The sequence below is a fragment of the Nuphar pumila genome, chromosome 6 (genome assembly GCF_984573655.1).
Source record: "Nuphar pumila chromosome 6, dmNupPumi1.hap1.1, whole genome shotgun sequence".
NCBI lineage: Eukaryota > Viridiplantae > Streptophyta > Magnoliopsida > Nymphaeales > Nymphaeaceae > Nuphar > Nuphar pumila.
Window position 1 is genome coordinate 116,310,936 of NC_143254.1, and position 14,595 is coordinate 116,325,530.

Genomic DNA, 14,595 nt, shown 5'->3' on the forward strand with positions numbered 1-14,595 from the left:
TCTGTGGAAGATGAATCCAGAGTGTCAAAATTTTCATCATAAAAAACAACATTTCTAGATACCCGAATTTTGCCTGTATGAGGATCATAACACCTGTATCCCTTATAGTCATCTGCATACCCAAGAAACTTGCACTGTACAACCCTGTCTTGAAACTTATTTCTCAATGAATGATCAATGTGAACATAACATACACAACCAAAAGGATGTAGTTCTTCATATGATGGATGACAATTATAAAGAACAAAATACGGAGAATTATCTTCAAGGATGGTCATGGGCAACCTGTTGATAACGTAAACAACTGTATGGAAAGCCTCGGTTCAAAGAGAGAAGGGAATACCCACAGTGTGCATCATGCTCAAGGCTGTCTCAACAATATGCCTGTGTTTTCTCTCAGCTACTCTATTTTGTTGAGGGTACGAGGGCAAGAAATGTTACGTGTAATGCCATGCTCCTTCAAATATTCGCTAAAATCATGGGATATGTATTCTCCCCCCATCACACTGGAAATATACAATATTGGTATTGAATTGGTTTTGGACTAGTGCATGGAACTGTTTGAACAACTTGAAAACTTCATGTTTGTTTTTCATGAAGTAAATCCAACTAAATCAAGTGTAAGAATCAAGAAAGAGTACATAGTATCGAGATCCAGAAAGAGAGGCAGTGGGCGCAAGACCCCAAACATCTGAGCATATAATCTCAAAAGGCTTTGTTGCTCTTTTATTGATACTATGAAAAGGAAGTACATGACTTTTGCATAAATGACAACTTGGACATTTTGACTCTAAATTGATTGCGGATATTAGACCTTTAGCAGACAACTTGTCAAGAAAAACTTGACTACAATGACCCAAACGAAGATGCCATAAGTCTGGCTTATTAAGTTTCAAGACTCTAGATGAAGAACTATGATTTGTGGATCGACTCAAAAATGTTGGAAAGGAAGGAGCTGAAGAAGCTGAAGAAGCCACGGCTACGGAAGACGACGTCTTCAAAGGCACTTGAGATTCTTCAAAGACGTACATGTTCCCGTGCCGTTCACTTTTAGCGAGCGTCTTCTTGTGTGAAGATCCTTAAGATAAACAGAAGGAGTAAATTCAACGGAAGAATTTGTTTCATCAACTAATTTAGACACAGATAGAATATTCTTTTCAATAGCAGGTGTGAGTAAGACATTTGACAAGGGTAATTGAGATTCAGGCAAAGTAAGGGAGACATTTCCAGTGTGAGAGATGGGGTGGTGAGATCCATCTCCTATGACTATAGTGCCATTTCCAGTGTAAGGAGTCAAGTGAGAAAATTTACCTGCATCAGAAGTAACATGTGCTGCTGTCCCTGAATCAATATACCATATACCTTCATCATTTTGGCGCAAGTTCATCTGATTGAAAGTAGTCATAAGGATATTTTGTACGTGCAAACGTCTGAGTTGCCCTCTGCCCTGGCCTACTATCTGGCCTCCCTGTTTTCACACAGCAATATGGGCTGGACTACGATGAAATGTTCAGCCCAGTAGTAAAATTGGGCACAGTCAGGATTATCATTGCATTGGCGTTACAACATGGATGGTCACTCAGTCAACTTGATGTTAAAAATGCTTTTCTGCATGGTGAACTAAAGGAAGAAGTTTACATGGAGCAGCCACCTGGTTATAGTATGCATGATTCATCCAATTGGGTATGTAAACTTCAACGCTCTCTTTATGGCTCGAAACAAGCTTCTCGATCTTGGTTTGAGAGTTTTTCCACGGAGATCCAACATCATGGGTTCACTAAAAGTGTTCTAGATCATTTATTGTTCATATTCAAAAGTGATTCAGCTATTGTTTGTAAAACACGATCAGAAAGTGTGGAAGTTATGTAAGCAACTAATGTCTGATCCCGTTGTACCCATATGTCATAAGCAGGATTGGTGATTCGAAGTTGACTCACCTTCCCATCTTCACCTGTTATTTCTTGCATGATGTGTAGGTGGGGCGGGTGATCGCCCATCTAGATGCCCATAAAGACCATGACTGCGAATAAAAGGCACAATCTGACGTTTCCAAAGCAAGTAGTTATCATGAGATAACTTGTGGGTCATGAGGTGGGTAAGAAAACTAGGGTTCAACTTGGAATCCATGGATTATATGAAGAATGAGAAGTCAAACTGTTCTAACAGTGTATTGAAGGAAAAACAACAATGCTGTGTGATGAAAACAATATCAGCACACACGTTACATAGAAAAATAGTGATTATAGTGAAAATATTGAATGCCGACTGTTCTAACAATATTTTGAAGGGAAAATAGTAATGCTGTGTGCTGAAAATAATATCAGCACACACGTTACACAGAGAAAGGAAACAACAATGCTGTGTGCTGAAAACAATGTCAGCACACACGTTACATAGATGAATATTAACGTGTGAACCAGAAAAAGAAAGAATCAGAAATATTTTGGGGAAAAAAACAAAAACTCGGCAGACTGAAACAGGATGTTAGGACGTGCGTACCAAAAATATTGGGAATGAGAAGAATCAAGCCTACGTGTGAACCAGAAAAGGGAAACTAGAATGACGTGAAATCTGATTAAGAAAATGAGCAATAAAGAAATCTGGTTAAGGAAAACAAGACAAAAATAAAGCCTACGTCCTTTAGAAGCACGTGCTGGTCCTTATGGTCCTTCTAGATAATTGATTTCCGTGCCTGTGCTCTGATACCATGTCAGAAATATCGACCTGCAAGAGTTAAAGGTGAGATAAAGAGAGAGGAGAGAGAGAAGAGAAGAGAGGAGTCGGCGGCAATAGGGTTTTCCCTCTTTTACTTATTATTTATAAGTGTTGTACATGGTATAACATAACACAAATAATACAAATAAATTACAAAATGCCACCGCCCACACATCCCAAGATGGATCCTTGGAATGTGGTGCGGGTCATGGATCCATGATCCAAAACTAACATAAATGATATGTTGATGGCACTTTGATTGTCACATAAGAGAATACATTTAGATATCGATTCTCCTACTTCTGTCAACAGATGTCTGATCCATATTACTTCAGCTGTAGCAGCTGCCATTGATCTATATTCAGTTTCTGTGCTCGACCTGGCAATAGCCCTTTGTTTCCTAGTGCTTCAAGAGACAAGATTTAGGCCAACAAAAACACAATATCCTGAGACTGACCTACGCTCATCTGGATCTCCTGCCCAATCTGCATTTGTGTAAACAAGAAGTTCATGCATGTGATGTTCATTCATACTCTTTCTGTATAAAAGACCATCCCCTATAGTTTCCTTCAAATATCGGAGAATGCGTTTAACAACTTCCATGTCCAATAAGCGGTTCATGCATGAACTAAGATACCTGATTGATTGAATAGACAATATCAGGGTGAGTAAAGGTGAGATATTGAAGCATCCCTACTATCCTGCGATATCCTGTAGGATCCTCATACAAATCTCCATCTTGGGAACTGAGTTTCTGATGTACACTGGGCGTGCTTAGAGGCTTGCAATCTTTCATACCTGCCTTGCTGAGAACATCAATAGTATACTTATGTTGGGTAAGTGTCATGCCTTCAATAGTTCTCAACTTCTATTCCAAGAAAATATCACAGTTTACCAAGGTCCTTCATCTTGAACTAGTGGTTCAGGAGTTCTTTGACCTGCTCAATATGTTCATTAGAGTTACCTGTAATGATTATGTCATCTATATATATCAATAACAAGGTAATTGTGTCTTTATATTTGAATATGATAAAAGAATGATCACGAAGAGATCGACTAAAACCATATTTCTCTATTTCAAGAGAAAAATTGTCAAATCATGATCGAGAGGCTTGCTTCAAACCATATATAGCTCTCTTTAATCTACACACATATTCTTTGGAGTTCCCTTCTGCATACCTAGTGGGCTGCTCCATGTACACTTCCTCTTTCAGAGTTCTATGTAGTAATGCATTTTTTACATCCAATTGACTGATACTCCAGTAATGCACAATAGCCAATGATAGTATGATTCAAATAGTGCCCATTTTCACAATCGGACTGAAGGTCTCATCATAGTCTTGTCCTTGCTTTTGGGTGAATCTGTTGGCAACCGGTCTAGCCTTATATCACTCAATAGTACCGTCCGACTTATACTTTATTTTATACACCCACTTGGACCCAACCACATTTCGATCATGTGGTCTGGGAACAGTCTCCCAAGTGCCACATTCATGAAGAGCCTTCATTTCTTCATTCATAGCTTCAATCCATCGCTTAGAATTTGCTGCTTGATGAAATGTTGTGGGCTGATCTTCCTTACCTAAAGAGGTTAAGAAGAGTTGAAAATCCATAGTGAAATTCTCATAACTTACCTATCTATCAATAGGATGTCGGGTCGAGTGGATCTTCTGGGAACAGAGGATGAAACAAAAACAGAAGAAGAATTCATCTCCTGATTAGAATTGGGGAGAATCCCCTTCTCACGTCGAGAGTAAACAATGCCTTTATACCTTTCGGGAGGCAAGAGTGGATCTGAAATGACACTTTCCTGAGTCCTTCAGACGTGTTTCCCTCATCTCTTTGATTACATTATGAAGGACAAACATCATCAACACTAGAAAAGAGATAAGAGTTCAACTAGGGGTGATAAACTTCAATTTTCGGAAGGGTGTTAGCATTGCGGTCAAAATTCAATTCATCAAATACAACATTCCTGGATATTTTGATACGCTTGCTCACGGGATCATAGCATCTGTACCTTTTATAATCATCAGCATACCCCACAAATCTCCACTTCAAGGCCTTATCCTGAAACTTGTGTTGAATTGAATTGTCAACATGAACATAACATACACACCCGAATACTCGCAAATCATGATAATTTGGATGAACACCATGTAAAGAAAAGTAAGGTGATTTGTTTTTCAAGATATTCATGGGCAATCGGTTTATGATATGAACGACTGGATGAAAAGACTCTGCCCAGAAGGTAATTGGAAGGTTACTATCATGCATCATGCTCATTGCACTCTCGACAATATGGCGATGCTTTCGTTCATCAATTACATTCTGTTGAGGTATATGAGGGCAAGACACTTGCCTACGTATTTCATTTGTCTGGAAAAAATTAATAAAGTCATCGGAGGAAAATTCACCCCCTCCATCACATTGGAAACAAAGGATATTATCAGAGAATTGATTTTGAACAAATGAATGAAAATTCTGAAATAACTTGAATGTTTCAGATTTACATTTCATAAAGAAAATCCATGTATACCGAGAATAGCTATCAACAAAAATGAGATAATATCTGATGCCAGACATGGAGGGAACTGGAGTTGGACTCCAAACATCAGAAAAAATAATTTTAAATGGTCTTGAAGCTCTTTTATTAATAGAATGAAATGGAAGGACATGACTCTTACATTGAAGACAACTAGAACATTTTTTATCATTGACATTTAAACTTAGACTTGACTTGGGAATAAGACTGCTTGAAACAAGCTTTTCAATAAAACGACTACTACAATGACCCAGACAACCATGCCAAAGATTCAACTTATTACACTTAGAAAGACTAAAAACATTCTCAGGAGGAACTGAAGAAGATGATGATGTGAGCTTCAAGGTAGAAGGATTCTCTTGGAACGCGTACATATTCTCTTGTCGTTTTCCTTCAACGAACGTTTTTCTCGTGTGAAGGTCCTTGACACAAACAGAAAAAGGAGTAAACTCAACTAAAGCATTGATGTCATCTACAAGCTTAGTGACAGAAACAATATTTTTCTTGATATTCGAAGCATAAATGACATTTGAAAGAGCAAGAGAAGAAGTAGACATAGGAATGACAAAGTTTTCAATGTGAGAAATACGATGGTGAGACCCATCTCCAGTGACTATACTATTTCTATAATTATGTTTTTGTGAATTTTTTGTTAATCTATTTCATGAAAGCATGTTATTAATTTAAATATGTATTTCTTTGATTGTCTGGTTTAATCATGTTTTATTTGGTATTTGATCTATTTATTTGTTGTATACATCTTATTATGCTTGATTCTTTTATTTTGTAATTTTTTTAACTGGGTACTGACTAGTCTCGTCTATTCTACGGACTATCGTTTTGACTATATTCAGACACAGAAAAGGAAAAGGAAAATCTGATCGGTCATTCATTCCCTATTGCTAGTGTCTCTATCAATCCAATTGAATGCAGAGGGAGAACAAAAGATAATTCTAGGCATAATCCAATATTTGTCCCGAAATTAAAGGTGATGATACAGACCCTGTAATACCCCAAAATTTCAACCCTAAATTTTCAGACAACATATATTTTTTTTCTTTTTAAAACAATGAAAACAACTTTTTTCTTTGGGTTAAACATTCTGGGCGAGTTATAGTACAATTAATCATCATACTTGAATTAAAATGTGAATAACATTAAGATTTAATTTAGTTTCAATGATTTAAAATACATATCAGAGTATTTTGATAACAATAATTATTTTTTCAAACTATCTCCGGGAAAGGAAAAGACTGACTCTCGACATCGTCCAAGCATTCCGCATCTGCTTTGCAGTTGCACATCATAAATGACCTGAAACCCCATAAAACGGGTCAGATTCGTGAAAGCCTAGTAGAAAATAACATACTTGCAATAAATGCACGATATTAGAATACATTCAAACACAACTTTGTACATTAATCCTACAACACATATCTTAGCAGACAATACACATAAAATCATACTAAATAATAAAATAGCAAGTCAACTTAATGCACATTCATTCATGCTAAGATTTGCAACAATGCAACCAATCATGCATATGCATGGACATTTACAAGAATGCATAAAGATATACAAGATGCATAACATTTCGGTAATGCGAGTTCTATGCATGAGTAAGTTCTTATCTTCAATTATCACTTTCTTGCTTATATGATGCATGCAATGTTCTATCTATGTGCATTTTACATTTTTGTTTCACTTGCCAAAATTACCTGTTTGTGAGTGCAACACAAAATCTTCTAGTTTAGAGATATAACCCAGATTTTGTATATTCAAATAATTATATCTTATTAACTTGCATGACGCTCCAACTGTGACTTTTCCTGATAGGGAAATATAAATTTTAGAAAGAGTTCTCAACCTCTTGCAACCCGATATATCAGTTTTTCCTCATGAGTCTTACCTACAACACTGCAGACAAATCATGGTAGTTTCTCTAGTCACCGACTCTATGGATAAGGTGTCAAAGCATCATTTCGTACTAAAACAATGTCCATACAAAGCCACTCACTATCATGCTTGCTTTTTCAATAAGCCACAAGAGAATTAATTTCACTTTGATTTCTTAATTAACTCTCTTGTTAAATGTGCCAATGTAAACATGCAATCATATTCAGGATTCATATGCAATAATATTCATGTCCCTCTATGCATGCTTTTGATTAGTTTCTATCATAATATTTATACAATAATGCAATCACTATGCATTTACATAGTCAGGGCAGACTAATCATTCATATTTATGTATGCACAATTAAATATGGCAAATATTCACAATTCACTTTACGTATACACTTATGCATTTTGAGATCATGCTATCATTCAAGCATATCATGTGTCAATTTGTGCATATATTCAATCGCAGACATATCAATTGCAAAATTTCATGCAATCACTCATGACAAAAGTATATTCAGAGATTGTCAATTTCATGCCTCATTAGGCTTGCTGTACAATCAGTTTACGTGCATCAAATATCACAATTTATGGTTCATGTATTACTAAACATGAATTATCAATTGAAAGAGACTTATGCATATGCATAAACAAGTGAGGTAAATTCGAACCTCAGTTTGCTTGTTCTTGTAAAATCAATAAAAAATCACAAAAAACATATTCGACTTCCATCTTTACTGTGTATGCCTTAATATGCTGAGAAAACAACCCAAGAAACATATCTCAAAAATTAGTTGTACAGAAATTATAAAAATTTTGTAACCATATACGCTTCTTGAAAAGCGCCGTACCAGTTTTTGCAATTTGCAAATTTTTTTTTAACTTGGAGATTTTTCGTGGATTTACTGGTAACTCTTTTTGCAAAAATTCTTTTTACAATATCTTCTACTATATGCTAGATCTATTTCAGATTTTTCATGATTTTATCTGATCTGTTTTGAATAGGTTTTCAAGACTTTCAAAATAACTGGTCAAAACAACCCTTTAACCAGAGTCAGAAAACTGGACTACGTTACAACGAGCGTTTCTCCCTCAAAATAGATCCAAATCAAACAAAATAACATTTTATAATCAAGTTCCGGATGTATAGAACATCACAATATTTTTATTTATTTATTTTTTATTTGTATTCTACGAGAAACAAAATTATTTTGAAAACTGGTCGGGTCACAAATGGAAACAACAATCCAAGTTTATTAGAAATCTTGATGAAAACATAAACCATAAGCTAAACGTGGCATAAAAATATGATTTAGCACCATGGATAATGTTTTAATATGAATACAGTAAGTACACAATAATATTTAGCCCTCTTTCATGATGACTCACTATTAAAATTCAGAAATCCCTTTGGTAAATCATAAAACATCATGAATCAAATCTTTAATTTATATTTAACATTAATTACATGATAAATAAACTAAATCATGTAATAACATCAATATTCTCTTTTCTAACATGATATAACCCATTAACATGCTCACAACAATCTGAATCAAACAAGAAAACCATTCTACAAATATCGATTTTGCCTTTTTGAAACTAGTTCTCTTCAAAAACGTTTTTCTTAGAACTGATTCACCAAAACACCATTTTGGGTTTTTCAAAAATCTTTTTCATGTAGATTTAGTAGTCATAAACGTTCTAGGCATAAATCACATGTAGATCCAAGCTCTGGATAAAAAATAGGGTATGCTAATGCATGTCGAAATCGAACACCATGAAAGTGAAAATTTTCTACCGAAAATGCTTTTCCCGCAACGATGCCGTTGCTTTTTCGTCCATATGCACCTCCTTTCGAGTTGGTTTAGACCTTCACCAAGGTAGTTGTTGGTCTCTAATAGAGGTCGGATGTCTAGACTACTTCAAAATTGGGAGGAAGGAGATGCAAGGAAGAAGAAGGAAGAGATGCACTTACATACCTTCTGACACTCCCCCTGAGCTTCAAACCCCAGAGTTTGCTGCATGTAAACACTCAGAGGAGTTTATTCCTACCATTTTGTCCATGCTGAACACATCCATGTCAGATTTGGTCAGAACAACCTCCCCTATGAGTTCTACCTAAGGGGTTCCTTACTCACGAGGGTAGCAAATGCTATCCCACATATATACATACATGGGAAACCATTTGGTACCCCCATGGGTAAGGAACCCCTAGCTGGAACTCATAGGGGAAGATTGTTTTGATCAGATCTAATCACAATGCTGTGTTCAGTATGGTCAAAATAGTAGGAATGGACTCTTGGATCATATTTTTTTGATGTACAAATGCAAATTTTTTAAGGGTTGAAAATCTGGTACGTTGTAGGCCCTTCATTTTTCATCCTTGGAAAATCCCACATGCGTTGCAAATACATGATCCAAAGGTTGTTTTCTACTAAATCAAACATGCAAATCACATCTGAATGGTTAGATATGTAAAAAACATTAAAAATTGAAAATATTTACAAGTTTTCACTAGGGGGTTCCTTACCCATGAGGGTAGCAAATATTACCCCTATATATATGTATGTGTATGTATATATGTATAAATCAGAGAGAGAGAGAGAGAGAGAGAGAGAGAGAGAGAGAGAGAGAGAGAGAGAGAGAGAGAGAGAGTCTATTTACTTTTTACAGTACAAAAAACCATTTTGAGCAGTATGTGCATGCTTCAGGTAGCGTTACCTAAAAAAATGAGAAAAGGGAGTCTTGAGATACAATCTTGATAGTATACATCCATTATGCATACCCCTATCTTACTGGGAGCACAATGTGATTATTGTGGAAGCAAATTCTGTTCCACAAGTTGGATATTGTATTCTGAGATCTACATCACATGGATACTTCATTGTTATTCCCATTTGATATCCCCACCTATGATAGTCATATTCAAAAGCTTCATAGAAGCAGCCGTATCCCCAAATCCACAGACATGTATGCGACATAGATTGGGAATCCTGAGCTTGGTGATTATGAAGTCCTCTTACACTATTCTTCCATCCCCTGTGCTGATGATCTTGGTGATTATTCCCATTTTATAGTTGTTTCATGTTAACATTAACAAACTATTTGTTGATCCCACTAAATTTAACATGCTAATAAGAGAAACTCTGATATGAGCACACACTCACACGTGATGTGACATCAGTGTTCTTAAATACTCTGCATCAATCTTTTGGCAGGACTGTTGGGAATGGTTTCACTTCTATTGTCTTGAAACATATTTACAAGTCACACTTTGGTACATATGAACTGAATCATGTACCTTCAAATAAATATATATTTTTTATTCATGCAGGAGCATCATTTCTCTTTACTACAACGTGAAATCGAAAAGGTTCGAAGTGATATAGAAAAATATCGAAGTGAATTAAGGTTTGAATGGTGCAACTTATTTCTGTAAGTATTTTTGTGTTATTCCATCATTACATAGCAATGCTTCTTTAGTGCAGGTATGAGATTGACAAAGTTACAGCTGGACAGCGTCTTGATTTAAATCTTGAAAGAGGGTAAGGTTCCTTTTTTTCTTCTGTACTTTGTTATTCTTACTCTTTTTGGGTTACTAATGAGTCACCTTTTTTTTCTTTCCTGTGTGTTAATTGGATGTAGCTTGTCATGCCTGTGATTGTCTACTTAAAACTTATGATTCCCTCATCATTTAGGTGTTTTCTTTTGTAACATTAAGAAACGTTTATAATTGATGTTAAATAGTAGAATATATACATTATTTTTTTTATAGATTTGTATCCTCAGGTAAGTAGATGAAGTAATGCCAGGGATACCAAAGCTTGTGGTTTTATCTATTATTTCAAATGCTCCGATCTTGTTGAACAGATATTTTACTTTTTTTACTGGATGGCACTGATACTTGCCATTAATTGATCAATTCAGACGAATACGTGATGAACTAGCTAATCAGAATGCAGAGACCGTTAATTTGAACAACAAGCTTGATAAGGTAGAACTCTGAACTCCTGGATTTTGAAGATTCTTGGAAAACATATCGTATTGTGACATTATTCACCTGATTCACAGAAATGAAAGTGGTACCTTTTGTTTGAATCAGGAAATCCATGCATTAAAGGCCCAATTGGAAGCAGCAAAGTATGATTTAATAAAATACTGCATCGGTACACTTGTCTCCATCTCTGCTGTTGGTCTTGCTGTCATTCGTATTCTAATATGAACATACATTAATTTTATCAACACATTGAAGATTTGAATGTTTCTTTTTTTCCCAAAAGTGTAATGTTCCCAGAAGTTTGGAAGACTTTTTTTTTCTTTTTTCCCGTTCAATTGGTTGGGACAAATATTTTGGAGTGTCCAGCCAGTCCATTAAGCTGGAATTCTGTGATCCACTTTTGTAATTGCAAGAATACTGATACTACTGAAAAATGAAAAATTGGCTATGCTATTTTCTTTTATTTTTGTCTAGTTGTCATGATCGATGTACCTATTAGACGTCTTTCACATGTTTGTGAAGTATGATCTGTATATAAGCCCAGATGGGGTTCAGCACACACCTGTCTAAGTGGGTCAGTTCAAGGCATTCAAGTTGGAGAATGTCACAAATTCAATACCCGAGATGCACATCCCTTATTGCAAGGTTGAAGTCGATGGTAAACTATCTCCAGTTCGATCTGTACAAGTACAAGATATTGGTACTGGCAGGTGAGGGTTTAAAAAGTTTCAGTTACATTCATGTTTGAAACACATTGATAGACTAAAAAATATTGATATGAGTTTCAAATATGGGAAATGATCGAATAGTCCTTGCAAAATGGTGCGTTCTTCGAAATGCCTCACAATTTGCCAAAATCTTCTCTGATTTTCAACTTTTTAAAGACATTTTTAACCTTCTGCAAATATGATTAGACCATCACAATTCATGTTTTTTATGTCACCCAAAACATACAAATCTCCTTTAATTAAACACTTTTGACGTGCATATGCAAATATTGTATGATCTTCATAAATCATGTTTGTGCATGTCACCCAAAATGTAGGATCTTGACGTACATCTGCAAATCTGGTATAACCTTTGTAAATCATGTTTGTGAATGCTATTCAAAAATATGTAAACCTTCCTTAACTAAACACTCTCGAAGTACGTTCATAAATATGGTACAACCTTCGCAATTTTTTTTGCGAATGTCACATAAAATATGCAAACCTCTTTGTAACTAAATACTTAAGTTTGCAAATATATAAGACCTTCACAAATCATTTGTGCGAATGTCTCTAAAATTTGAGAACTTTCCTTAATTAAATACTTACATTCGCAAATGTTGTATGACCTTCACAAATTATGTTTGCGAATGTCCCCAAAATGTGTGAACCTTCTCATGATCATTAAATGTGAAACTATATTTTCAAAAGGCTAGTATCACATTTGAGGGCTATTTTAGAATAAAATTAAGGTTTTTGTGGTTTCCAACCTTCAGTTTCCAACATGTTTCCCTCAATAATATTTTTTGGCATAATTACTTTATCTCTGTTGCGCGGTGGCACATCAACAACAAATTTTTAAGCGTCTGGTACATCATCAATAATGAGATATTTTGGTTAGCACATGTTTTACTCAATGTAACAGTTGAATAAGTTTTTTTTTGAAACAATTATTTTGTAAAACAATTGTATGGTTCTCAATTTATCTTTTCTTGTTAAATAACTTATTTCATTTTTTTATTTAATTCATGTGAGTCACCTTGACCCATTTTTTCATAATTACATAATTCTTAAGTTATCTTTGCATGTTAAATAACATATTCTGTTTTTTTGTTCAATTCATGTGAGTCTCCTTTGCCTATTTTTTCTCCTTAATTTGGTATGTTGTTATCCTTTAATTTGGTTATTTATCTCTTGTTTATCTTGTATTATAAGGATGACTATGAAACATTTGTATTATTTTAAAGTTTCTTTTGCATTTTCAATAGCTTATTTTGTTTGCTTTTTGTAATTTGATTTCATCTGAATTAACCTATTCAGTTTCTCTTTTGCTCGTTTGTTTACCTCTGTCCTCAAATTTTTTGTGTATAAATATTCATTTATTATAAAGATGATGAGTGAAGAGACTGTCATGAAGGTAACAACACTACACAACACCTACTAAAAGAACAAAACAACAAAAAAATTACTTACTGGGTGATCCTTTATACTATGGAGCACGAGAGAGGCTTGACACATGAATAGAAAGGGAACCAGCTCTGTGGCCAAGACTATGTGATACAAATCGCCCCAGGGTCTGCCGATCCCTCGATCTGATATAGAAGATGTTTCTAGATCCAAATCAGAGGCTTCGAGGAAACCACTCAGCCTAGAGTCTCATCTAGGTCGTGGTTGTGAGAATGAGAGAGAGAAGACCTCCCGATATAGGACTTTATAGGATGTCCAACCTAGAGTCCCATCTAGGTTGGGATGCCCCTTGTGTTCTTTTACTTGTTTGCCCTTTTATATTTTATAAATATGTGTATGTTGCTTAGATAATTTTTAATGAAGTTTATTGAGAGATTTCTCTAAGCTTTGTTCTTAGTTTGCTTTTTGATTCACCTCTTCTTCTACGTCCATCATCGACCCCAAGGGAACACCTTTTGTCCCTCCTTTGTCATCGACCCCCATCCATCACATGCATCCCCAAGCAGCCATTTAGGAGAAACGTCTCTCTCTCTCTCTCTCACACACACAACGCTGCTCGACCCTCCTTCACGTGGTAAGCACCTCTCTCTTGAGCCATGCTTCACACCTAGCTCACCAGAATCCACATGACTGACCTCTTTGGATTGTTTTGTAAACAATTACTAAATTTACTTTAATAAACCTGGTAGGGGTCTGCCTAACCCCAATTTTCCTTTAAAAAAATAAAAAATAGAAATAATAATAATAATAATAATAATAATAATTTGGTTTATTTGGGTATGTTGAAATGAGTTAAACCCTTTTGTTTTCAAGAAATAAATGAGTTTGATTAAATTCAAATTAAACTGAACCAACTATAGCGCTCAATTGATTCCAATCTAGATCTCAATAAACCCAAATATATTTGCTATTAATCTGACTGAAATTCATGCACATGCTATTCAATACAAAATATAGATCATAACCAATTTACAATTTTGTATTTGTTTTTTAAAGATCGATTCTTCTTTTAGAATTAGACCCGACCAACACATATCCTATAATAATATTTCAGCGACGTTTTCAGTAGAAGCATTGATGCAGGGAAAGAATTATAAGGTTGACATTAATATGTATGGTCAACCCATATGGCGAGAGACACAATACCTAAGTAGCTTCATACGAATAATTATACAAGATCCTAACCACATACCTTTACATTTTTTTTGCATGCATTACCAAATTCTTACACGGAAGATGCTTGAACTTTAGTGTTGATA

The 14,595-nt window shown here is 35.2% G+C and overlaps 1 protein-coding gene across 1 annotated transcript in view; it reads left to right on the plus strand.

Moving 5' to 3' along the window:
- Positions 1-11,625, plus strand: part of LOC149835836 (uncharacterized) — a 30,027-nt gene extending 18,402 nt beyond the window's left edge. Inside the window, exons 4-7 of the mRNA XM_090008779.1 lie at positions 10,500-10,576; positions 10,654-10,710; positions 11,093-11,159; positions 11,268-11,625. Of these exons, the coding sequence (XP_089864905.1) occupies positions 10,500-10,576; positions 10,654-10,710; positions 11,093-11,159; positions 11,268-11,387 (321 nt within the window). The 3' untranslated portion in view covers positions 11,388-11,625. The remainder of the gene's footprint in view (positions 1-10,499; positions 10,577-10,653; positions 10,711-11,092; positions 11,160-11,267) is intronic.
- Positions 11,626-14,595: the final 2,970 nt, after the last annotated feature.